Source organism: Phaethon lepturus, unplaced genomic scaffold (assembly GCF_000687285.1).
Source record: "Phaethon lepturus isolate BGI_N335 unplaced genomic scaffold, ASM68728v1 scaffold9103, whole genome shotgun sequence".
NCBI classification, from domain to species: Eukaryota; Metazoa; Chordata; class Aves; order Phaethontiformes; family Phaethontidae; genus Phaethon; species Phaethon lepturus.
Genome location: NW_010528391.1, coordinates 3,487 through 27,917, shown reverse-complemented (window position 1 = coordinate 27,917; position 24,431 = coordinate 3,487). Strand labels below are relative to the sequence as shown.

The following is a 24,431-nucleotide window of genomic DNA, read 5'->3' as shown; positions in this document are numbered from 1 at the left end:
ACCTGGCATAGGAAAACTGGCACAAGTTAGGTGAGTACACACCCACCGCTTAGATTTCAAGTTTCGCTGTTTTAATTGCTTCCTAGTAAATAACCAGAAACCTGTTCAAAACAAGCATAGCTTGCATTTATCCCTTCTTGATTAGAAAACCAGAAGCAAAAACTAGCAAATTCCGGAACAAATGACAGCGGTTTTGTGCTAAATATTTTTTCCAATGGCATTGTAAAATTCTGACCATGAAGTTAAGCAGGCTGTTGCAATCCACCTGCCCACAAGCCAGCCCTGCACCACCTGGGCGAGCAGGAGACAGGGCTTCCCATTGCAGAGACAGGGCTTGCAAAGGTGTGGGAGGAAGGCTGGCACTCACGTTCCCCCCCCCCGGGCCAAGCGGAAAGGAAATCATGGCAAGAGACTGAGCAAGGAGTGTAGAAGGGGGTGGCAGTGGGCACGATTCAGTAGTATCACCCCTGTTTCATGGCGTATGATAAAGGGCGTTGGTTTGCCTGATCAACAGCTCTTCTGCACAAAGCCCTGGGGATGGATGTGCACACGTGAGGCAGCTGTGGCATGAGGAACGGCTCAGTTTGAAGGAAGGCAGCAGCGTGGCTGTCCCAAACCAGGGACTTCACAACTGCGACCTAAGGGCTCGGTGCTCTCCTGCAGACCAGTCATGCAAAAAAACCGTGGCATTTGCTCTTTTAGCCACATTTACCCCCAGGAAGAGTTGTCCAGCAGCATTTCGGTCGCAGAGCCAGAGAGGGGCTGGGACACCATGCAGCCATGCTAAATGTCCATCCAATAACTTGGGGACAGGCATGGACCCTTACGCATTAGCTAGGAAAAATGTAGGGCATCTATTTACACGTAGCTCAAGCTATAGCCTTTATAGTGTAAGAATATACTCTAAACTGAAGGAAGGAGATTTATCTCAAAATAATAATTTAAAAAAGCATGAACCAGTCTCAGGTTTTGCCATTTATAACCATTATAAAGAATGATTGCTTTCTGAGGTAGGTTAGTCATATGGAGCCGTCGAATCATCAGTTTTGCTGACTGCAACGAAACCATTCATGGAGGATCACAGGGATTGTTTTGGTGAAGTGTAGGTTAATAACCTGTAACACCACACAGAAGAGAAGACAGAAAACTCACTTTGAATTTTGTGGCTGGCTAGATCCAGTAATCTCAAAGCTATACAAAGTTTATTGTTGGCAAAGCTGTGTCTGCTTTTGATTTGAGTGTGCTAATGTGATACGCTGGTTTTGGGTCAGTACAAAAGCCCTTCTGTAAAAAAACATACACACATATATTTTTCTATATATTTGAACATAAATATGTATGTGTGTGTATATGTATGTACATATGTACATGCTTTTATGCCTGAATTTTAAAATCCTCTCTGGCCTTACTTTCTTAATGGCTAGTCATGCATATTAGAAAAAAACTACCATTTTACACTTGAGTGCCTAAATGTAAGCACTTACAGCCAGGTTTTTCAAGGCATGTAGTTATTTAAAACTAGAGATGGGTTCCTCATGGGATCATGTACTTTTGCTAGTGAGATAGGCACCTACTGGGAGCTTGTTGCAACTCTGCATGATTAAGTACCTCTCAGTATCTGATTCCTACCTACATGTTGAATCACAGAATCATAGAATGGTTTGGATTGGAAGGGGCCTTAGAGATCATTTAGTTCCAACCCTGCTGCCATGGGCAGGGATACCTTCCCATGGCAGCGGGGTTGGAACTAGATGGACGTAGTTTGCTCAGGCCCCTTTAAATGTAAATATTAGATCTACTGTTCATCAGTTTTGAAAACATCAGCTTTGGGAAATGTATTATTCAAAGGCTGCAAACTAGGCTTGCAGTCTTCCTTCCAAAATTCTAGGTGTGTTACCTCTTTTCAATTAATCAAACTGCGGAAAACCCCTCCTAACTAATGTATGTATTTTCCTTTCCTGCACTACATTTCTTCAATCATCTTATCAGTACATTTTTTGTCAGGGTTACGAAGGGAACCTTGCATCTTTGTCAAAACTGATCTGCTAGCAGAAATAGTATGAGGCCACCTAAGATCCTGCAGCAAGAGCCAAGAAAAGGATACAGAGGCAAATGCTTTTAAAGGAAATTATTCAGCAAAAAAAGCTATGTGTGCATACCATATTCGAGTATTCAAAGACGTACTCCTGAAGTGTAATATACTTGAGGAGTCAGGCATTTTGTAAGTTAAGGTGGTTACTCCATGTCAAAGAACAAAGATATTTAGTCTCTCACGAAAAAACACGGAACAACAACAACAACAAAAAAAAGCCAGCCAAAAAACCCAGCTCCTCCCCCAGCAAAACCTCTTCTTATCTGGAGCCCAAAAGGAATCTGCAGATGTATACCCCCTGCATGAGAACAAAGTCTTCAGTCACTGGAATGCAATGCTATAAAAACAAATACTACAAAGCCTGGTAACAGGGGGATGTCTCACTTGCATATTTTTTTGTGACATCTTGGTTTGAAGAGAAGGGGGTCCCCAAAGCATGTGAGCCAGCAGGATCTCTTTGTACTAGGTCGCTGTCTGTTTGGCCAGATGTCTTCCCAACAGTGAGATAGAAAAACCAGAGCTCTTATTAAAATAAGTTGGGGAAAGGAATGGAAAAAAGCATGTGTCCAGCAAAACGAGGCACATTGTGTCCCATCTGATATTTATTAGACGTTGCTCAAATCAGCAGTGAGAAGTGCACATCATGCGGAAGTGACCCTGGCTCCCTGGGTTTGGGAGTTAGTGACAAATGTCTGGGAGCAGACCAACTTTGAAAACACGTGTACAGGACACAGAGAGGAGTGTGCTGCACTAGGAGCAACAATAACAAACGGAGAAGAGCTGACTTCAGCCAAGAACCCCCTTTTGCAGGTTTGACATACGTTCTATCGCCAGAACGGGTGTGTAGGGTCTTTCCCTGTATGTTTATTCTACAGCTTTCTAGACGAGAGGTTACACATCTCCTGGAAGAACGCGGCATTTTATGTAAACCATGAAAGCAAGCAGTCAAGTGGGTAAAAGTGGGGAAATTTTGTCAAATTAAAGCCCAAGCATGGGCTCCTTCAAGCCTTGACTCTCAGCTTTTGTAATAAACCTGTATAATTTTATGCCAACCTGCTGGGTTTTGTGCAATCACAATGAGCATTTGAAATCGTCTCCCATCTGTTGTTGCTTAATGTTTTGGGCATCACGCCTTTTCAGAGCAACTCTTCAATAAAAATAAGTGTCCTCATAGCGTGGACTAAATGCATATTCTGTATCAGAACAAGCTTATTTGGGCTTGATCATTAAACAGGGTAGTAGGGAAGGGCAACAGGCCAAGTTGAAGCCAGGCTCCATGCATGGGGAGGTTGTGGAGCCCTGATTACACTGAAATTCATCCCTATAACAGAGAGGGCTGCATTCCTGGCTTTTACCTTTGCTCATAGCCTGGACTATTTAACTGCACAGAAAGACATCAGAATGAGTCTTCTAAAACTTTCTTCAATGTACCTCTATCTATAGTGATTTTTATATGTTTAGTAAACTAGAAAGTCAGCTCTTACTAGCTGCAGAGTTAAGAGCTATGTATTTGCCCTAAAGAGTAAATTTGATAGCTCTGAAAGACTTTACTGTGTCCGTTTCTAGGCAAAGGAAAATAAAGGAACCTGTTAAAGCTTCCCGGCTTTTTAGTCCAGCGCTGGACCTGGGGCACGTTAGGTGAGCGTATCGGGGGTTCGATGGCAGTCAGATGCAGTTTTACGCTGACAGGCAGAAAGCGCCGGCAGGCAATGCAATACACAGTTTCCAGCCCAGCTTAGTTAATGGAATCTCTCCGGCCTGTACGGCCGCTTTAGTACGCTGTGTTTATGTTATTGATATCAACGGCGCTGGACTCTTAAAGGATGGAAAGGTCTGGCTTTTGTTGGGGTGCTGCTCTGATGTCAGTTTGAAATACGCTGAAAGTAAAAGTTCTGAAAAGCCAAAGTGCTCTTTTATTGAACCAGCGATAGAGAGGACTGAGACAAGTGAAACAAGATCCTTATGAAGCACTGGAACAGACATGATGCTGGATGCTGAACTGCAATACATCCAGTGACATCAGCGAAGTTTCAGCTCATTACACTACACAGGAAGCTGGGTACAGTGACAGAAAGCAGGTCACATCATAAAATGAGTAATCTTAATATGAGATGGTAATCAAGTGAAACTTTTCTATGTGCCGTTGCCGTCAAAGGTTTCGTTTTTATTTCTGTCTTTCTCTGTGCTTTCTACCTCTGCAGTCTATCAGTCTTCACAGTTACGGATCTGGTCCTGCTTCCATTAACATTAAAGTAAGGAGGATCAACCTTTTTGTTCTCTGTGTATTTAGAAGGTGAATGTGATGTGCTTCGTGCCCCAAGCTTCTCGTGGTTTTTGATAGGGAGGATGTTCAAAGACTTACAGGATTAGAATCTGAACTTTAAACTGGTCAGAGGAGGAACCTTGCATTCAGCACACAGGGGCTCAAAAAGCCCATTAGTACCAACTAACAGCAGCAAAACGGTGCTCCAGACCGTTTCCCACTGTGAAATAATTTCAGTCTCTGAGTATCTATTGCAAACCCTTGGAAAACTCCACTTTCCCTCTCCAACTTTTTCAGCAAGCAGAGCTTCCGCACTAGCGAACTCCTTGAGACTGTCAACTAAATGAAGAAAACCAGCCCACACATCAGGATCCATAAGCAAACTTGGCTATTGAATTATGGACCTTCACCTTTTATTTTGTGGTGTAGGAGTCATCAAGCCTTCCAAGTCCAAGTCACCAATAAATGGACTGTGCGACTGCCCATCTCTGTGCCAGGTCTCTTCCTTCCCACCCGCACAGGAAGGAAAGAAGCTCTTCCCATCTGAAGTTTCTGGTCCTGGCTTTATGCTTACAAGTCTTTATCTTATTTTCCCCTAATGTTCCTGTTCCTGAAAAAAGAACTAGACTCCCAACTGATCTTATGCCTAAACCCTAAGGAACCTGAATCTATGACACTGCTTTCATCACATGGCAACAGAACATGACATCACAGATTAAAAGTTTAGAAAAAAACGTGTGATGACATAATGTGGGAAGTGGGCTGACCTGTGAGAGATGCATTTCTGTCTTAGCCACGGCTAATGTATGTGCAGAGGGAATTGAGAAAAATGCCTTGTCAAATAAACTTTGTATAAATCCTCTTCCTGAGTTGCTGCAGTATGGTAAGCCCTCCTTCAAGAACCCTGGGCTTAAGGAAGACTCTGGAAAATGCTGTTCTCTGGGAGAGAAATACAGTTGACTTAACTTGATATGTTGGTCACCCGTCCTCCGTGAACCCAGGGAAATGGCCTGTGCTTTTCTCTTAAAAAATGAAAAATAAAAAAACCACTCTGCATAAGGGCATGCGTTGGCAAAAGTAAAATCAGCTGTGGGTTAGGCCTCGGGAGAAATATAAGTAACTCATAAAGAGCTACAGAGCAAGTTTTGATTAGTTAAGTAATCTGGTACATAGAATTTATTAGAGCTTAAAGCTTTCCTGTGAGACTCCCCTAATAGTACACAAATAGAGTAAAACATCAAAGATGCATTTTCTGACAGACACAGAAAGCTACATTTATCCTGGCCTGCTTAATACCCATCGGACACAGTGGTCCAGTTTTCATGTTTTTACATGTTTGTGTTTCTGATGAATTTCTTGGTAATCAAACTCTTCCAACACTCTCCAGCTGTTTCTAAGGAGCACGTAGAGAAAAGAGGAATATTGCTTCCCTTATAGACTCAAAGATATCAAACCATTCTGCAAAAAGCTCAAATATAAAATGGTAAAGGCCTGTTTTCTGTCATCAACTGGAGGCTCTTTTCCTTAAACTTGTCCACAAGGGAAAATTCACCAGCATTTTTCTGTTGGTATAGATGTACCACTAGCGTTACCAGCATAGCACCCCTTCTTCTCCGTGGAAATAGTGTTCTCCAAAATCCCCCCAAAATAAGAAAAAAAGTCTTATGGAAAGAAAGTGTTCACATGGTAACCGTTTGTGGTAATGGTTACAAAGCAGGACCAGTACTCCTACCAGGTTTTCACAATGCTATTTTATTTCTGTATTTTCCTTCTGCTGGAGCTTTTACAGTCTCCTGTTGCCCCTGTAGGGAGACTGAATGCTAAGAAAGAGCCGCTGCAGCGTGATGCCTGACAAAGGAGACGCTAATAAACATTTGACTTCCAACGCTCACGATGGTCTTGTCAGCACAGTTGGAAAATAGTCCTGTCTCTCAGGAAAGCCACAGGTTTTCCAGTGAAGCAGAACCTACTTCTCTTCCACACACTAAAATCCCAAAGTCATCATATCACTAAGCTGATGCTTTAACAACTGCGGAGGCTATCCTAGCAGAATAGGCAGATAGGCCTATATATATGACCCATATATCATCTGCTTACATAAATAATTTGTTCTTTAGAAAATGGAGGAGAGGAAATGGGGAGATAAAACCAGCAATGTGTACTTCACCGTTGTTTTAAAATTCTTAAAATCTTCTTTTGCAGGTATTCAAGAGGGCACGCAATGTACCAAATGTAAAAATAACTGGGCACTGAAGTTTTCCATCATCTTATTGTATATTTTATGTGCTCTGTTAACAATCACAGTAGCCATTCTGGGATACAAAGGTATGTATGCGTCAAGTGCAACTCTTCACTTTCAGCCAAGCATCCAAGCGTATTTCCACATGTTAGATGGGGGATTTATCATATTTTTATCTTAAATATCAATACCTTGGCAATGTTGTTTGTTGTACACACATGATCATTTTTCCACCACAAAGGAGTACTAACTGGAAGGCTCAAAGCTCTGTAAAACGTACTATACCTTGATTTCACTGAGCTTTTTTACACATGTCGAACCTTTCCAGAATAAATGTCCTTCTTAATGGGAGCCAGGAATAGTCTTAACTAATATAATGTTTATCACAGGAACAAAGTGTAGGATCCATATTACTTTGAAATATCTGGAAGAAAGATTGAACCAGGAGGTGCCAGTGTACTGAGGTATCTACAGTTATTTTGATTAATAAAGATGCTTAGATGCTTTTGACAGTAATTTCAGCAATTCTGGTAGTTGGGCAACCCAGAAATGGAGAAGATTTCATTTGTGCAAGTCACGGGTAGGGCAATACAGGAAAGCACGGCTTAAAATTCCCATACATTCTCACACTAATTAACTGTAGCCACTTAGGCATTCCTACAAATCGAGTGATGTAGACGTTTGCTGGTTGTGCAGTCACAGCTATAATAAGTTAAATAAATAAGACATGAGGTTCTGGTAAGAAAAAGGAAGTGAATAACATCATTGTATTATAACAGGACACTGCAGCATTTTGCGGAGAAAACCAAGCTAGCTTTAAACTAGCTGCTTGAGTATGGCTCTGAGAGCAGCTTCAAAACCCCTCCAAGAAGCTGGGTAAATATTCATGTGATTAACATGCAGTGCGTCCTGTGCTGCCAACAGCTGTGCTCATAGCAGAGCTGACATCATCTCTGGTCCTTTGCCAGCGAACAAAAAGGAAATTGTAGAAATAGAAAGGGATAAATACTTATTTAAGAGGATTTGGTACAGTTTTGAGTGGGAAGAAAATTAAAACTGCTTGGTTTAGATGGAAGATTTAGCCAGGGAGATGAGACAATGTGAAGGACAGATAGAGACACGTAGGTATTCCTTTTTCATTAAAAAACATGGAATGTGGCAAATTAAAATCAAATGTAAAGAAATGCAGTACATATGTAATAGGTCAGACATTCTCCTGAAGAATGTGTAAATGGTCTCTGCAAGTCAGATTCTGAGGGGAAAAGAAAACTTTCCTGAATTTAAAAACTTGTTCTTGTTCTATAAAGATAAGATCATTTGGTTATATGGACTAGGAGAGGAGAAACTTATGCCTTTTGCAGATATATATCTGCAGAGTTCTGCTTACAGCAGATGAGGATGGGATCCTTCAGGGCTATAACCCAGCCACTAAATGCCTGGGATTTAGCAGAACCTTCCTCATGAGAGTTTTATATGAGGCCATCAGTTCTGGGGCTCACCAGAAGACTCAGACCTCACTTGGCATCAGAAACAGCATTTCAAGTTGGAGGAACCATTGCTCTGTATCTTGCTTTGGCAAAAGTTTGTGTGTATAGGAAGCAATAGCAATAAGGAAACTGTCCAAATGGTCTCTTTGGGAGAGGGAGTTTCTCTTCCTCATTTCAACCCACAGTTTTCAAGCGTCTTTCTCCATGGGGGCCTCTAGCACTGTCTTTTCCCCAGGCTTTGCTCTCATCTTGAGGCCCCGTCTTTGCTATACTCATTTCTAAACCTCCTTCTTGTACTGAGTAGTAATTGGGGCCTGACCGAGGACTAGTCTTTCTGTCATAGCAGTACCAAGCCACATTTATCTGGGGCAAGGACAAAAGAATTTCCTCTCCCACAAAAAAACAGGCAAAATATTATAGGAAGGTGGATAACGCACATCTTGCTCACAGACCTTAAGACATCTTGGTGGCCACTGCTCCACCGTTCACTGACTTGGTGACTGCTCCACCAGACTGCCAAGGGAAACAAGCATATGCTGGAAAAAAATCCTGTTTAGTCCAAGGCATCCTTTCTGTACTGCCAAGCAGCACATGGTCATACGTCAAGCGTCAATCTTGCCCTTTGTACTTGCAGCTTACGAGCTTCAGCTCCACAGTGCCTAAGCACTAATTTGCAGGGAAAACATGAGTTAGACAAAATCCCAGCTGACGATATATATTCAAAGAAATTATTGCAATATTTTTGTTCGTTGGGAAGGAATGAGGCCTTAAAGGAAGAACAAAACTCAAAATAAAATTTTATAGAGCTCTTGAACTCTCCTCTCTGCATCAAAGTTTGGCTTGTCTTTTTTATTGCAATATTACACCGAAAGAAGGAATTCTGCTGGCATCAGGGGTTATTTCACTCTCCTAGCTAAGTTTCCATTAAATTTGCCTCCCACACTTATGTTTATAAAGCCCAAAACTACTTTTAAAACTTTCATTTCCTACATGGTATTTAGATATCCTTTGTGATTTAAAATGTTAAAACTACTAATCAGTGGATTAAATATGGCAGGCAAAAAAATAACTCAATGGGAGGCAAAGTCAACATAGAACAAACCTCCAAACTAGTGGTAAAAATTACATAGTAGGTTAGAGAAACCTGAAACCAAAACATGAATTAAACATCACGGTCATGAAGGAATAACAAGCCGAGTTTACTATTTGTTTACTTTGAGAAGACATATTAAATTATTGTTAAAAACATTAATAAAGTAATCTGTAATTTTTTACGCATACTTTCTTAAATTAAAAGCAAAATACAAAGTTATGATTTTTCTGGCACCAACCACTGTCACATTAGCCTGTTGAAGGTGAATGATCTTCCTGTGACTCACTGCAGTGAGGGAAGCTAGCATGCTCAGAGCTTGAACTTCTGGAAGTTCTCACTGTCTGGTCAGTTGTTGTTTTTAAGCTTCTTGACTAATGCGCACTGTGACTTTCATCTACTTCTTTTATCTGTCTCCCAGACAGCATTTGCCTGCCATTACCTATGGCCAACACGCCCTGGTGAGATGGTACATTTTGTCCCTGCTTTTGAAATAGTGGCTCAGATGCAGACAGTCCTCGCTGTTCTGGTCAGCAACTACTTAAAATTTTGGCTTCTTTTGGAGGGTCTTTACTACATTTTCCACAGTGACCTTGTCAGAAAGTGAGATGACAATGTAGAAAGATATGACCGAGATGAGAATTAAGGTGAAGCTGTCCAAAAGCAAGCTTAAGGCATAGACAGACTTCGCATTTTTGAGAACAGCAGACTCTTGGGAGCAGCAGAGTGGCCTTCATAAGGGATATTACGGCTGGTTTGCCTGGTTTGCCTTTGCCTTTTTCTGGAGAAGGTGTGAAGTGACTGTTCAAGCCCGGGGTACTTCCCAGACGTTGACTTCCACTCCTGAGAGTGCTCCACATGCTCACCTACCACTGAAGACTCCATCCAGAGATGGCAGTGGGAGCTACTGCTAGGGAGGAAAGGCATTCCCAATAATAGGACATCTGCCCATATGACCCCTTTTGACAGCAAGAGCAACAAAACCTACTTTGGCCACAGTGCTCTACTTGTTCTCCCCAGAGTTCTTCCTTTCCACTTGCAGGGCAGTAGCAAGAAAGTAAAGAAGCTACAACTCGCTTGGGGAAGGGGTCTGGGCAGGAGATCAAGTCCCCCAGGCCCATGATTTGTTTGACCATGGAGGATAAGATTCTGCCCCTGTACAAAGCAAATATATGCATTGGTTTATTTATGGGATGACAAAATTCAGCTTAGCTTGCATCACTGGGAATCCTTGAGCTAACCCCGCAGTTCACGTTTGCAGAGACTTCCACTGTTTCTGCTGCTGGAGCTGGGTGCTTTGAACTTGGCTCTGACTTCTCTCTATGCTTCACACAGCAGTGCTAACTTGCCCTCTGAGGGGAAACAGAATTAAAATAAAGGAAATGGTTTGCCTGATTTAGCTAATTCTGCACTTCGCATCAGTTACTCTGAGTAAGTCATCACCAGTTTAGTGTCAAATAGACAAAAATCAATACCTTGTGTATTGATCAATACCTTCTCTTTTCAGCCTCTCTAAACCAGCATCTTCCAGCTAAAAGTCATGTCAGCCCTCCCGATCCAGGGCTGCTGTCTGGCATCCAGTTACACACTAGAATTAGAAGCTATTAGTTTCTGTAGGAGACATGCAGCTGGGACCAAAAGACCTTTTAACGGCACTCATCGGTCGTCTTTCAGGCACAGTCCAGGCACACTCTTCCCCACATATCGTGGCCAGTTGTCAATAATACCAGTAAGGCTTCTGATTAAAGTCCTGCTTCAACAAATTTGTGGACTGTTCCACACAAAGACTGTCCATAGCTACAGACCAGCTTTGGTCTTTTTAGTGTGGAATGGGTTTCTTTTTTTACTTTCAGCAATGAAAATACCATACACTGTTGTATCTTTAATTCCATCCCATCTCATCTAACTGCCAGCACAGGCTACTATATATTGATAGGATTTCTACTATTTTTATTTGCTTTGGACTCTTCAGGGGAATATTTTAACCCAAGTTTCCAGTGTTAGATTTCATTCAACCATGAAAACATTCTTGTTGATATAGGACAGTATAAAATCTCAGTTTTACAAACTTCAGATCTGAAGTACTAACTGGCATTCATCTGAACAGCAAAAGGAAGAAACTACATTTTCCTTTCATTATTGATAATATATATCCATTTGCTAACTTAAAGTATATTGCATAACTGGAGAAAACAGGTGAATATTGCACTAAAACTGAATTAACAAGACCCATAGGTGATGTGACATTGCTAGTCAAGGCACAGGTCCAGCAGAAACACTTGGAGGAGGCCTGCTTTTTAAATTCAGATGCTTTCACAAGGTGCTGTCTAAGCGTCTGGAGTAAGCCATGTCCTTCAGAGTGATGACCCATAAACACAGCAGAACACCACAGCCTGAACAAGGAGCTGCCTAGAACTAGCCAGAAGGAAAAGCCAGGAATGTTTCCCACACTCACTGCATGTGATACATAGGTGTATACATGCATGAGTGGAGTGTGAGAAGTAACTGAAGGACCTTTGCTGAGCTGGGCTCCAGCCTGGAAGACAGTTGTGCAGGACAAGCAGAGAAGCAACTCTGGCTTCATTTAGGAAAAATGGTATACAGCTTTGTGGCAAGTAACTTTAAGGGGCAGAAGAACCAGTGAAACATTAGCGCTATATTGTCGGAAAAAATGCCTTCAAAAGTAAAGGGTGTTGAGCAATGGTCCTCCTGAAAAAACAAAGCCATTATTGTAGCCGGGATCTCGTGTTGAGCAAGCCATGTGCCATCATCTCAAATACAGAAAGCTGCACTCTGGCTTTACCTTTGCACACCCAGTAGAGTCTCTGTCTTGTTAGCAGTACAGAAAGGAGCAAGCAGGTAGTTCACCAAAGGGTGTCTGGTCTCTCTGAAAACTTTGAGATTTTTTCTCTGTCGTAACCCCATTCACCTCAGAGCAGTTGCACCAGCTGTAATCTTGGTCTGCTTTTTCTCCTGTTGGTTTTGGGGAAGGAATAAAAGCCTGCTGTGTAACTGTGGTACCCAGAAAAACAAGGGCAAAAGTTAGTAAAGAAAGAGCATGTGGTGGACTACACTTTAAAGGCCTGGGATTCTTGTGGTTGGTCATGAGCAGCAAAAGATCTGCTAAATTTCCACTTCTAGTAAAAACCCCAAATCTTTACATAGCAACAACTTCTAAGAGGCTATATCCTAGCTGCAGATTCTCTCACAGACAGAGTTGGCAGTACCCTCTACCCAAACAGGTTTACAGAATTGGCTTCACTATCTCGAGACATGGGAAGCACCTTATTTCTTCTGTTTGAAGTGGAGGCTGGCACAATAACTTGTGTAGCCTCCCCAGGGTTGGTTCAGACCCATTCTGCTCCCAGTGTAGCAAAAGGGCTAAATAATCTCATGATGAGAACAAATCTCTGTGCCTCATTGTGGCTTGAATGCAAAAGCCTATTAGACAAGGTTTGGTGTGGAAGCTGAAGGCTGCCTCTAACCTTGCAAGCATTTCACATTTTTGCCACTGGAAGCCACCCCAGGCTTTTTATTTGTTGCTCTGCTTTTTCCATTTCCATATCGATTTCATCAAATCAGATTGTCTCAGTGACAAGAAAATGACTGCGGCATTACAAAATAAAGAGCACATCAGACATAAATCTGCACTTGCTGAGTGACTATCCTTTCAATCTTAATGAGGCAGAATGGTTTCAAGACCATTCTGAGTGATCTGTATCATTATCAAGATATTTAAATGTTGATTCCCAAAACATTTAGTAATTGCATCTTCAAATTGCTATCTCAGACCAAGGTTTGCTAGCCAGGTGGCAATTTTTAAGGATTAAAAGGCACAGAAAAAAAAAAAGTTCTTTTTAAGGAGAAATGGCTAATAGCAAAATAAAAGGAAGTCTCCTCTCATACGTTTGAGCCTTTAGCAATCAGTCTGCCTTTGCCACACAGCAGTGTGCTTGGAGCATGGAAATAGTGTTAAAAGGACTTGGTTCGTGAGGAAAACCCACAAAGAGGGATTTCCTCATGCAGGACAGAGATTGCTCATGAGCAAAGAAATGTTTAGGGACTGTTGGCAGACTGAAGAAGTGTAAGAATGCTGAGTCCCACCAGCAGATAGGAGTTCATCCTTCCAACATTTCACAGAGCAACAGCAGAGTCTACCAGTGTGCAAGGCAGTTTTAAGGTGTGGGTTTTTTCATGTTTGATGCTAGTGGTGTTCTTTTGGTTTGCTTTATTGTTTACTAGACTTTTTTCATAATTTCACTTTTCTTCTTTTCATAACATATGGTTCTCTTTCCCCTAGTTGTAGAAAAAATGGACAATGTGACAGGTGGCCTGGAAACATCCCACAGAAGATATACAGAAAAGCTTACAGAGGTGGAGAGTGGTCTGAAGAAATTAGGTAATCTACACACAAGCGAAGCCCCTTTGTATTACGGCTTTGGGGTGTCCCCTGGCAGATAGTGGCAGGAAATTTGCTTGAAAAATATCTGGCTATGACAAGATACAGCGTTTCTATTCCAATTTCTGAAGTACTTGGGAAAGCACTTAAAAATGGTTAAGATCAGCTCTACTTAGGACAGCATTTTAAGCATACTTCAATATTTACAGTTCCCACTGAAGTCACTCTGAAATCAATTATACTAAAATAATCAGACACTTAAAGGTTGTCCTCAGGAGAGTCTTCTCCGAGATGGAGACATAAAACATAGCAGAAGCTGTTCCACAGCTACATAAAATTCTGCATAAAATGTCACCAGTCATCTTGATGCTGTTTTAGCAATTAAGATTCAAAACTGAAGACCATTTTAAGGGGTACAAAAATAGTCAGCCGTTCAAAACTCTTATGTCTGAGGCAAGTTGATTACTTCCATGAAATGTTTCTTAATAATCTCAGGGAATACAGGCCACAAGGTTGTTGTGAGTTCAGGTCTCCAGAGTCCTATCACAGTTCTCAACTTGCAGGAAGATGGAAAAAGATCATGGATAGGGGTTCTACTCACTAAGTGTACATTTCTACCTTTCTTCCTTGTTTGGAAAGAAAGCAGAGCTGGTTATTATCAGTTTATATATACATAGACTTACAGTTTTTATAATTAGGTTTTATATAAATATTAATATACACATACACTCATAAATCTTGTTTACCTTCATAAACCATATATTGTGATATATATTTCTAGGAAAAATTACTTGCTTGCATCTTGATCATAAATTTTTACAATTTTTCCCCTCAAAACATAGCCGGATTCTGAAGTATTTGCACACTACATTTAGTTCAAAGACATAGGATAATTCAGTGGCATGTACTTTTGCTGATACATATACAGAAGTAAATGTTACACCCTAAAGCACATGCAACCTTTTGGGTTATTCTGCTGATTAAATTTGTCATGACTTGAAGCTCCTGTGATTCAGTTTACACCCACACATTTTTACCCGCTGCTGAATGGATGGCCAGTGAGATGCTCAGGACCATCAATTCCCATTTAAGTGGACTTGCCATGGAGGAAGTTAAAAAAGTTATGGGGCAATCTGTGTGGGAGGCATAAAGGTAAGAGAACTGCTGTAGGGCCAGAGGGATAACAGCATGTGGTGAATGAAAGACAGGCCTTCAGGGATTAGCTGTATGTGGACCTGGCAGTTGTCAGAGCTGTGTGAGGAACACAATATCATTTGAGCTATAGCGGAGAGGTAAACACAGAGGCAGAGCTGAGAAGATCCTGGAGTGAGACAAGTGGCAGGGAGAGAAGCTGTGTTCGGGAAGATGTCCATCCACGAAAGACTGTAAACACTTCAGACTGAAGTCTCAGAAGCCACCATTTGATGTTTGCTATCATGACTCATTCAAACACCCCAGAAGAAAGCTCCACACACAGCTGTATTCACTGTAGTTTATGAAAACCATTCTGCCCTCTCTTGGAGTCATCTGAAATGATGGACTTCGGACTGCATAATTCATAAATGTAGCTACACTTAGATGAGAACAAAAATATATGCACTGCGTGTAGGAGAGAGAAGTGATTGAGGTCAAGAAAGGGAATCTTCCCTGAAAGTGAGTGTTGACTGCTTATTTCCTTGGTTTCCATGTCCTGGCTGATGAGCTGTGCAGCCTCAAAAGCTTAATCATATTCAGGCAAGCTCCCAGAAGTACACTGTAGGGCAGTGTTAAGCAAGAGCAGAGATGATCCTCTAAGATTAAAGGTTTTGCCTTCCTAAAACAGAGAACATGAGGAAACAACAACAGCAAAATAAATGTCATTAAAAGCAATAGCAGCACATTAGAGAGAAAACAGAAATACATCATATCCCATCACATCTGGAGCAGCCTGCTTGGCAAAGCTTTTGTCTCTAACCAAGATTGTTTTAAAATAGATATTAGAACTTTTTTAAAACTAAACCCAAGATCTTAAAAAATCAAATTATATGTACTAAATCACAATGAGGATATTCCACCTGCCAGGAAAGGAGGAAGAAAATGTGAACAGAAGAAAATTTACCTCTGAGCTTTCAGCAATAGCCAGTTGTAATTTCAAAACATAAACTTTACTGATACGTCTTCAATATTTTGAATTCTGCTTTCCATTGAGTTTTCATTGAGAATACAAACAGTACTTGACTGCATATATTCATCAGTTTCTAATGGTAGTTTTTCCTGTATATGACAACAGGATCACCATTTTCTCCTCAGCAAGACACAAGGTCTTCATCTCTGATTTTTTCTCTGTCTAGTGGCAGAACTTTCCTTAGTGGTTTCTTTTTTCTGGAATATATAGCATAGAAATTCTATTGACAGAACATTTTGACAGCTTGATTGTACTTAAAATAGACTGTGCTTTTTTACAGTGTGTTTTAAAAAACTCATCCTAAAGCCTTTCAATTTTTTTTCCTATACAACAGATGACCAAGCTGGACAAAAAGCCATGAATACAAACACTGAACTGTCTAGCTTCAGGTCTGACATTCTGGCTCTTCGTCAGCAGCTTCATGACATTGCAGAGAAAACTACCAGAAACAAAGACACACTGGAGAAGCTGCAAGAGTCTGGAAATGTGTTAGATGATAGACAGAGCCAAATGAGAAGTGCCTTAGATAGCAATTCTTTCATGATCATCAGTGTCAATAAGACTCTTCAGGCATATACTGGCTACATCAACAATCTTCAACAAGACACAAGTAATATCCAAACAAACTTGCAAAACCAAGTGCATTCTCATAATGTGGTTATCATGAACCTGAACAACTTAAACCTGACACAAATACAGCAAAGAAATCTTATCAGTGTCCTTCAGAAGTCAATGGAAGATACAAGCTTGGCTATTCTAAGAATCAAGAATGACTTTCAAAATCTGCAGCAGGTTGTCCTTCAAGCCCGGAAGGACACTGACTGGCTTAAGGAGAAAGTACAAAATTTACAGACTTTGGCCGCCAACAACTCAGCATTGGCAAAAGCTAACAATGATACACTTGAAGACATGAACAATCAGCTCAGCTCCTTCAGTGGGCAAATGGAGAACATCACCACGATTGCCCAAGCCAACGAACAAAATCTAAAGGATCTCCAGGAACAGCATAAAGAGTATGAAAACAGAACTTCTGCCAAATTCAACCAGCTAGAAGAGAGGTTCCAGGTCTTTGAAACTGACATAGTCAACATCATTAGCAACATCAGCTACACTGCTCATCATCTACGGACACTGACTAGCAATCTCAATGAGGTCAGGACAACTTGTACAGACACCTTAAGTAAACACTCAGATGAGCTGATTTTTATGAACAGCACACTAGCCAATATTCGCTTAGACTCTGCATCTCTCAAGGTGCAACAGGATTTGATGAGGTCAAGGTTAGATGTTGAAGTTGCCAATTTGTCGGTAATCATGGAAGAAATGAAACTTGTAGATTCCAAACATGGCCAGCTCATCAAGAACTTCACTATCTTACAAGGTATGCAGCTTCCCTAGTGATGCCTATAATGGTCTATGCCGAATTCCTGCTTGCATTACTTCTTTAGTACTGTGGAAGTTAGCGCATGCTGGTACAGAGTCCTGGGGTTTTTCATCATATATTCCTAAACTTTGAAAATGTAAATGTAGCTTGAATTTTCCTTACTAATTTTCCTATGTGTTCTTTACATACCTAGAATGGAGACGTTATGAAAGAAGGTTCTGACTTAGCAAAATTTTGTTCTGACTGACTGACTGACTGACCGGATCTGCTTTTGATTTAGTTCCTAAAATAAGCTAGTGAAGGTGTGGAACCTCAAGAAACCAATCCCTGCTAAGGAGGAAATGGCTAAAAAATATACGTTGGACTATTCCCAGAAAGGTCCACCCTTACTGAAAAACAAGTTGCTATTTCACTTTAAGCCAGTTGTTAGTCTGCCAGAAAACATCCTACTTTGCTTAGTTTTTAATCCTGGGATATTTCATTTTCTCCAGAAATAAATAGCATCAGGTTTAGGAGGTTTCTCCCAGCCAAGTATTATACCAAATGAAAAGAACACTCATATTTCCAACCTGATGTGAACCAGTCAGGCCTAAAACTCTAATCGCAAATATAAATCTATCGCTCCAAATAAACTAAGGCTGAAGTAGAGCCAAGATTACATGTCAGTAACTGTAACCTTTCTCATTTCAACCAAGCCTAAATGACCCTGGTTTAGGAATGTATCTCTGGAGGAGTTTAAAAGACATAGATTGGCTGGTGGTAGGGGCAGGTATTGGCAAGGCATTTGCTCATCCATCATCAGAGTCCAAAATGATGTTGTTGTTTATTGCTGTCACAACATTGCCATTTCCTATCTTGTGTATTGTCCTCTTTCCTGTTATAGCCGGCCAGTTCGCACCTAGGACTTCTGGTCTTTCTCACAATTGGCCTATTGCTTGCTTTCCATCATTTTATCTCTTTTTGACAACCCATTATTGACAGACCAGCAAACATGGCCATTGCAGGAGAAAGAGTCCTGTAGTCTAAGAGCAGAGAGTTGGGGCTAGAAGGAAAAGGGAGCGTAGCAGAGTGAGGAGACGGGAGCATCAACACGCAGGACTCTGCGCATCAACAGCCCGGCACGTGTCTTGCAGGGATTGGCACCTCGGCTGGTCACCTGGGGCATGGTGTCACTGTCTAGTTCACAGGACAAGGTGCATCAGATTATTTTCTTCTGTATCCTGTACTTCATGGAGGCTGAGGAAAGAGCAATGGTATATAGCGGCTGAGAAGCAGACGTACTTTTGCAAGTGCTGCTCGAAGTAGCTGTTAGCCCGGTTTTCACAGTGCTGAATATCCAGTGTTGCTGGTCTGAGAGATATTAAACAAAGACCCCACGTGGGGTTTTTGTTTTGTTTTCCGTCTGTATCCCCACTTTGCATGCTTACATTGTTTCAGGCCCTCCTGGTCCAAGGGGACCCAAAGGTGACAGAGGCCCTCAAGGTCCTCTTGGCCCCACTGGCCTAAAAGGACAAAAAGGAGAGAAAGGAGAGCCCGGACCACCAGGACCTGCAGGTGAGAAGGGCCCACCTGGGCCAACTGGGCCACCAGGAGAAAAAGGAGGGAAAGGTTCAAGAGGATCGCCTGGCTCCAAAGGTCAGAGAGGTTCGCCTGGCAAGACGGGTTTGCCTGGACCAAGCGGAGACCCGGGGCCACCAGGTCCACAAGGCAAAGATGGTCCACCTGGGCCACAAGGCCCACCAGGATTTCAAGGACTGCAAGGAACTGTGGGAGAGCCAGGGGTACCAGGACCTCGAGGACTACCTGGGCTACCTGGAGTCCCTGGGCTGCCTGGCCCAAAGGGCCCACCTGGCCTACCAGGGCCGCCAGGTCCAGGGATGCCAATGGCACTACAAAGTGAACCTACGTCAGTGCCTGAGGCTAATGGTAAGCTATCAACACACCGCGTGCATCTTTTACTGAGACACGAGTACATCTAGCAGGGGGTGCTCACCACTTGGCTACTGGCCCAAATAACCTCTGCTACCTTAGACTAAATCTCTGGGATGTATCACAAAGAGCCCTGTTAAGTGAAGCCATACCTGTTGGTCTTTCTTCTGATGACCTGAAACTGATTTAAGTTCGTGTTTCCAGTGGCAGTAGCATGAGTAACAAAAAATCTCCTTGACCACACGGTTCAGTCTTGATTTCACAGAGTCAGGATCCTGCTAAGTAAATCCTTTTAAGTGTGTTAGATGGCAGCATGCTGTAGATGGGTATGGGATCCTCCAGTTGTTACTGGTCCTATGCAGAAAGTTGCCACTGGCTTGTTGATTTATCAGTAATTATTTTGGTTTAACACCAAAAAAATTCACATGACAGGTTGTTCTCCTCATTGGAAGAACTATACAGAAAAGTGCTACTACTTTTCAATTGAAAGAGAAATTTTTGAAGAGGCAAAGTTATTCTGTGAAGAGAAGGCATCACGCTTGGTTATCATAAACAACAAAGAGGAGCAGGTAATTACCTTCTCTTTCTGTTTTTCAAGGAGATAGTTTGAAGTTATTTAACACGTGGAAGCCACAAGGCAAGTGGGAAGCTGAGAGCATCGTTAATTCATATAGTGAAGCAGACACAGTGACTGACTCCAGTTAGCATTTTGTCTACCCTCTGCCTGCTCAGCAGCTTCTCCACGTGCAGAAGAGCAGTGTGAGCAGAGCTGGTGCTGACCCTGAAGGTGGTGGGCACAGAGCAGCCAAGAAAGGCTGGAAAGAATTGTAGGAGTTTGGAACCTTTAAGGATGGAGTCCATTATGCCTTGCATATTATCCAAAATGTATTTTTTGCAGCGGTGAATATAATTTAGTTTTAAATTCTCTGATTTAATACGTACAGCCTAAGACTACTGTGACCCAAAATTTTTTTAATGGAAACATAAATCTGGCTATACTTTTACTACTGTTCAACATAATTATTTGGTGGCTACATAGCAGTGGGGACATCAAGACACAACTGCTTAATCTTTGGGTTTTTTTCAGTTTGCATCTATAAGATGTTGGCTGCGACTTTATGTTAACCTAATTTTCATGCCTAGCTCTCTCTACCTCACATGCAAACACTGCGTTGGATTCTAATGTGGGCAAGGGGTCACAAGGGCAACTCCTGAAACATATTTTCAGCTCAGAAAAATTTCTCTGGCTCTTCCTATTCTGATAACAAAGATGCTCATGAAACCAGAGTAGCTTATTGGCTCTGAAGATGGTTGTCTCTGTTTGTTGTGGACTAAGATCTTTCTTCCACAGCAATGGATAAAAAGGCAGATTTTTGGGAAAGGCAGCTTCTGGATTGGACTAACGGATTCAGAGAAGGAAAATGAATGGAGATGGCTGGATGGATCCTTACCAGTTTACACGTACGTAAATAAAAAACAATGGTGTTTATTTTCTGCAGATGCTACCACTTTTGCTGACACTTCTAAAAGCAGCATCTAGAAATTATCCAATGAATCCAGAGGGTTGTAGATGCCAATGACATAATTCGTTGCTGAGGGTGCTGTTGAACTGGTTTTTTTCTCTCTCCCCTCTCCATGCACAAGGCTTTCTTTCCTTGCCAGGAAGAAAACTGAATGCTGAATGAAAGAATCACATAACTACATAGCACAGTGTTTCTTGCCAAAACATTTGCTCCTGACTTTTATGACAAAGTTGAGATGGAAAGCACGGACAGTTTTGCTGTCTTGATTTGAATTTTCCTTATTTGCATTACAACTGGCTATAAATAGAGTGCTCGTTCTGATAAAAAATGACCAGCCTTTAGATAAAGGCCAAATACAAGTGGAAAGCATTAAACATAAGGAAAACGCATGAAATGAGGGTGTCTAAGCTCTGGCCAGCTGAGAACTAAATTGGCAGCTCTCCAGGAATCCGAGGGCTACACCTAATTTGTCCTAAATGGAACAGATTGCAACCACCCAAATTTTTAATACTGAGGAATGGACTAAAGACTTTATAGAGCTGAGCATGCTGTGCTCCAGAAAAACAGGCTACAGTCAGTCAGATGTTACGGAATTATTAGCTGTGATCTCATTGGTGTTCGTTTTGATGAGAACCATGGAAAAAGTCACATGCATTTCGAATGAGCCATAATATTTTTCCCTTCTTCTCCCTCTCCTTTTTCATCTTTCTTTCTCTTTATGGCAGCACCGTGACTGATTCCCACTTCAGCCACTGCTTTCAATAGGTTTCCACTACACCGTGGTTTTCGATGCCCTGTCGTAACCTCAGAGCTGTCAGTTACTGATTTTCAAAGTATTTCATTTCTTCTGGAAAGCTGTGTGTCCTCCCAGGTGCCTGGTCAGACGCATGTTTTTTAGGAGTATTTTTTCAAGCAGGCGTGTTTTTTAGCTGAGAATGGTCCGTATCAGCCAGCAATCACAAACTCCCTTCAACAACCTGTTTCTTCAGGAAAATAGAGCTTTTAAGTCCCGAGGTTGGAAGCATTTCTCACTTGTTAAATAAAAACAGGATGAGGAAACACTTGCTGCAAGTTTTTTATGCGCTGCGTTGTTTCACCATCAAAGCTAATAATCGCAAAAGATATGTGTATATATATACTTTGTACATTCCTTATTAAGTCCAAAAATTCACTTCCCATCCAAACGCGGGTCCGTAAAACAGGTGAATCTTTACGGCTCCTGCCCAGAGGCCCGCCTCGGTGCGCTCAGAGGGCCGAGCGCCCTTGCAGCGAGGGTGCTGCCATCTTGGCAGCTCTTGTGAGCCTGCCGGCTCGTCTCGGTCCCGTCTGCCGGCCGGAACGCAGCGCGCCGGCTCTGCAGGCGTGGAGCGACGCACACGGAGCAGGGACCGCTCCCGCTCTGTGTGCGTGTACGTCCAGAAACTGAAATAAAGTTCATTGGTCTAATTTTAGGTCTCTGAGTTTTGGCAAACGGAGGCCAAATAGATTCCCTTCTCTGTAATACATCTGTTTTCCATTTCCAGCCAGAGTCGTGTATTGTTTGTTTCAGCGTGTATTTCCCGCTCGGAACAGATCTCATGATGTTTTTGTTAATTTCTTGCGGTGAAAAACTGTCATGTGTGCTGCGTTGTGCAATCATCTCTCTTGTTTTTTGGTTGAAAGAAACTGGAAAACCGGGCAACCTGATAACTGGAGCCATGGGCACGGGCCAGGGGAAGATTGCGCCGGGTTGATCTATGCTGGGCTCTGGAATGACTTCTACTGTGAAGACGTTAACAATTTCATTTGTGAAAAAGACATGGACAAGGGTAAGCAAGGCGCTTGGTTTGATTGTCTCACCCTACCCATGGTAAATTTTTCACAGCTAGAGGGTAGAAGATTCCAGGCTAGGTGCTACAGCTGTGCCTTGTTGAGGAAGAGGGGGGCTCACATGTGGAGCACTTCTCCTCAGATCCAGCCCAACATGCGCTTTTCTAATACTCTGTGTGATAGAGATGCTGGATTTATCGCGCTGTGAAAGAGCAGCCTCCAACCTGGCTGTAGCCGTCGTGTGCTCTGCGTCCTGACCATCTCCTGCAGACTTAAAACATGCCTAAACTTTCAGGAATGATTTGGCATGTGCTCCAGACCCTAGACACACTGGAAGCTGTTTTTATAGACTCAGTGGCCACACAGCGGGGAAAGCTGGCCTTAGGGTGGCTCAGGGACCAACCTTCAAAAACCAAAGGGACTCTGTTTTGAGAGTTTGTGTAACAGGAGGCACTTGGTGACTGCTGAGGAGGTCTTAAAATTCCCACCGCTGCCAGGAGATGTCCCATAGGGCTGAGGCTGTGTCCACAGGCCATAAACAACTCATCTGTTGTAGTTGGAGTGAAGGACTCATAAAGTGCCAATGTGGCCAAGCAGTCACCCAGGTGATTGCCACGGGGCATCTATTCCTGGTCACACAGGCGTTTCTGCAATGGCAGAGGGCAGGTTGTTCACATGGCTGCTTAGAACCCAGCCCCATCATCACAGAGCTAGGTGGTATTTGTGTTCATGGTGGGGCTCTGACCGAAACATTATCTCCTCCGTACAACCTATTTGAACACTGCTTTGCCAAGGGTGCCTGGCTGCTCCAGTTGCAAGCACGTAGGCTGAATGTCAGTGAAGGCAGATGGAAAGATCAGCTAAAGCCAAAATTACAACCCATCCACAAAAAATGCCCACCCCCGCCAAACAAAACAAAGCAAACCAAAGTGCTGAATAAACTTTGTGTGCATATATCTCTGTTGGGGTGTCCAGAGTGAAGGACTGTGTGTAAGTAACAATGTGATTTGCCCTCATTTTCTGACATACATTTGTTATTTTAGGAAAACTTCATGGTTTACAAATATTTATCCTCCAGGACTTACAGGATCTGAATATGAGTCCACTTAAATTTTTAACTTACCTTGAGCTCTGTAAGTTTTCTTTTTGGAAATGCATTTAATCTTCACAGGTTTTTTACATTTTTTTTCTCCTTGTTTTTCCTTTTTCTCTCATACTGTAGGGCAAATATTTGGAGTGTAATAGGCTGTGACTTTACAGATACCTACACATTACAGAAATTTACTTAAAGAAGAAAATCCTGGGAGAGAGCAACATTGCCTACCAAAATTGAAAAAAAAAAACACCAAAAGCAAGCACTGAAAACTGGTTTAAATACATAAAGGAATTCAGCAGCAGCTCTTCTCCAGCATCCTGCAGTTATTCGAGGCCTTTCAACCCACAGCATCAGGAAATACCGTTGGACTAATTCTGTTATAGATTTTCTTCCCAACCAGTAACCACATACATAAGCAACTTGTGTCTTCTGAGAAAATACCTTCTGTCAATCTGAGTAAGACTGTTGGTCACACATATGAAAAACATATAAAGCAACTGTTTAAACAGTACGTTTCATTTGCTAAAGTCCCAAATGTAGGAAAAATATACAGATACACGAATATATAGATTTTATATAAATATATATATATAGTCCAACTCTTATCAATAATATGGAATATACTTTTAAGAGCTTTTAAAACTTTGTATTTTTGTACAAAATATTTGCTTTTTACAATTGTTCTCTTTTTTACTGACTTTTTTTACAAATATAGTGCACAGGGGCCAAAGAAAACAACAAAGGTACTAATAATTCATTAAGGTTTGCTGTCAGGCCTAGCTCAGCTATAGAGAAATATTTTTCCAGTTAGAAATATTTGTACTTTCCCAGATGATTTGTTCTGGTTAAATAACTTGTAAAGCAGATTTTAGATAGTTTTTTCCTTATTATGCACAGTCTAGTCTGCGTGTGTAACAATTAAGTTGACTGAGGACTAGATACTCATTACAGCTCTC

The 24,431-nt window shown here is 41.9% G+C and overlaps 1 protein-coding gene across 1 annotated transcript; it reads left to right on the top strand.

Annotated features, from left to right (window-relative positions):
- Window positions 1–6,557: 6,557 nt before the first annotated feature.
- On the top strand, window positions 6,558–23,734 carry COLEC12 (collectin sub-family member 12; the record flags this gene model as incomplete). Its single annotated transcript, XM_010283663.1, has 8 exons — window positions 6,558–6,680; window positions 13,472–13,570; window positions 16,069–17,115; window positions 18,556–19,044; window positions 19,480–19,616; window positions 20,399–20,508; window positions 22,233–22,378; window positions 23,602–23,734. Coding segments are annotated over 8 exons (2,171 nt in total), but the record flags the coding sequence as incomplete, so codon positions are not given.
- Between the last annotated feature and the right edge of the window lie 697 nt (window positions 23,735–24,431).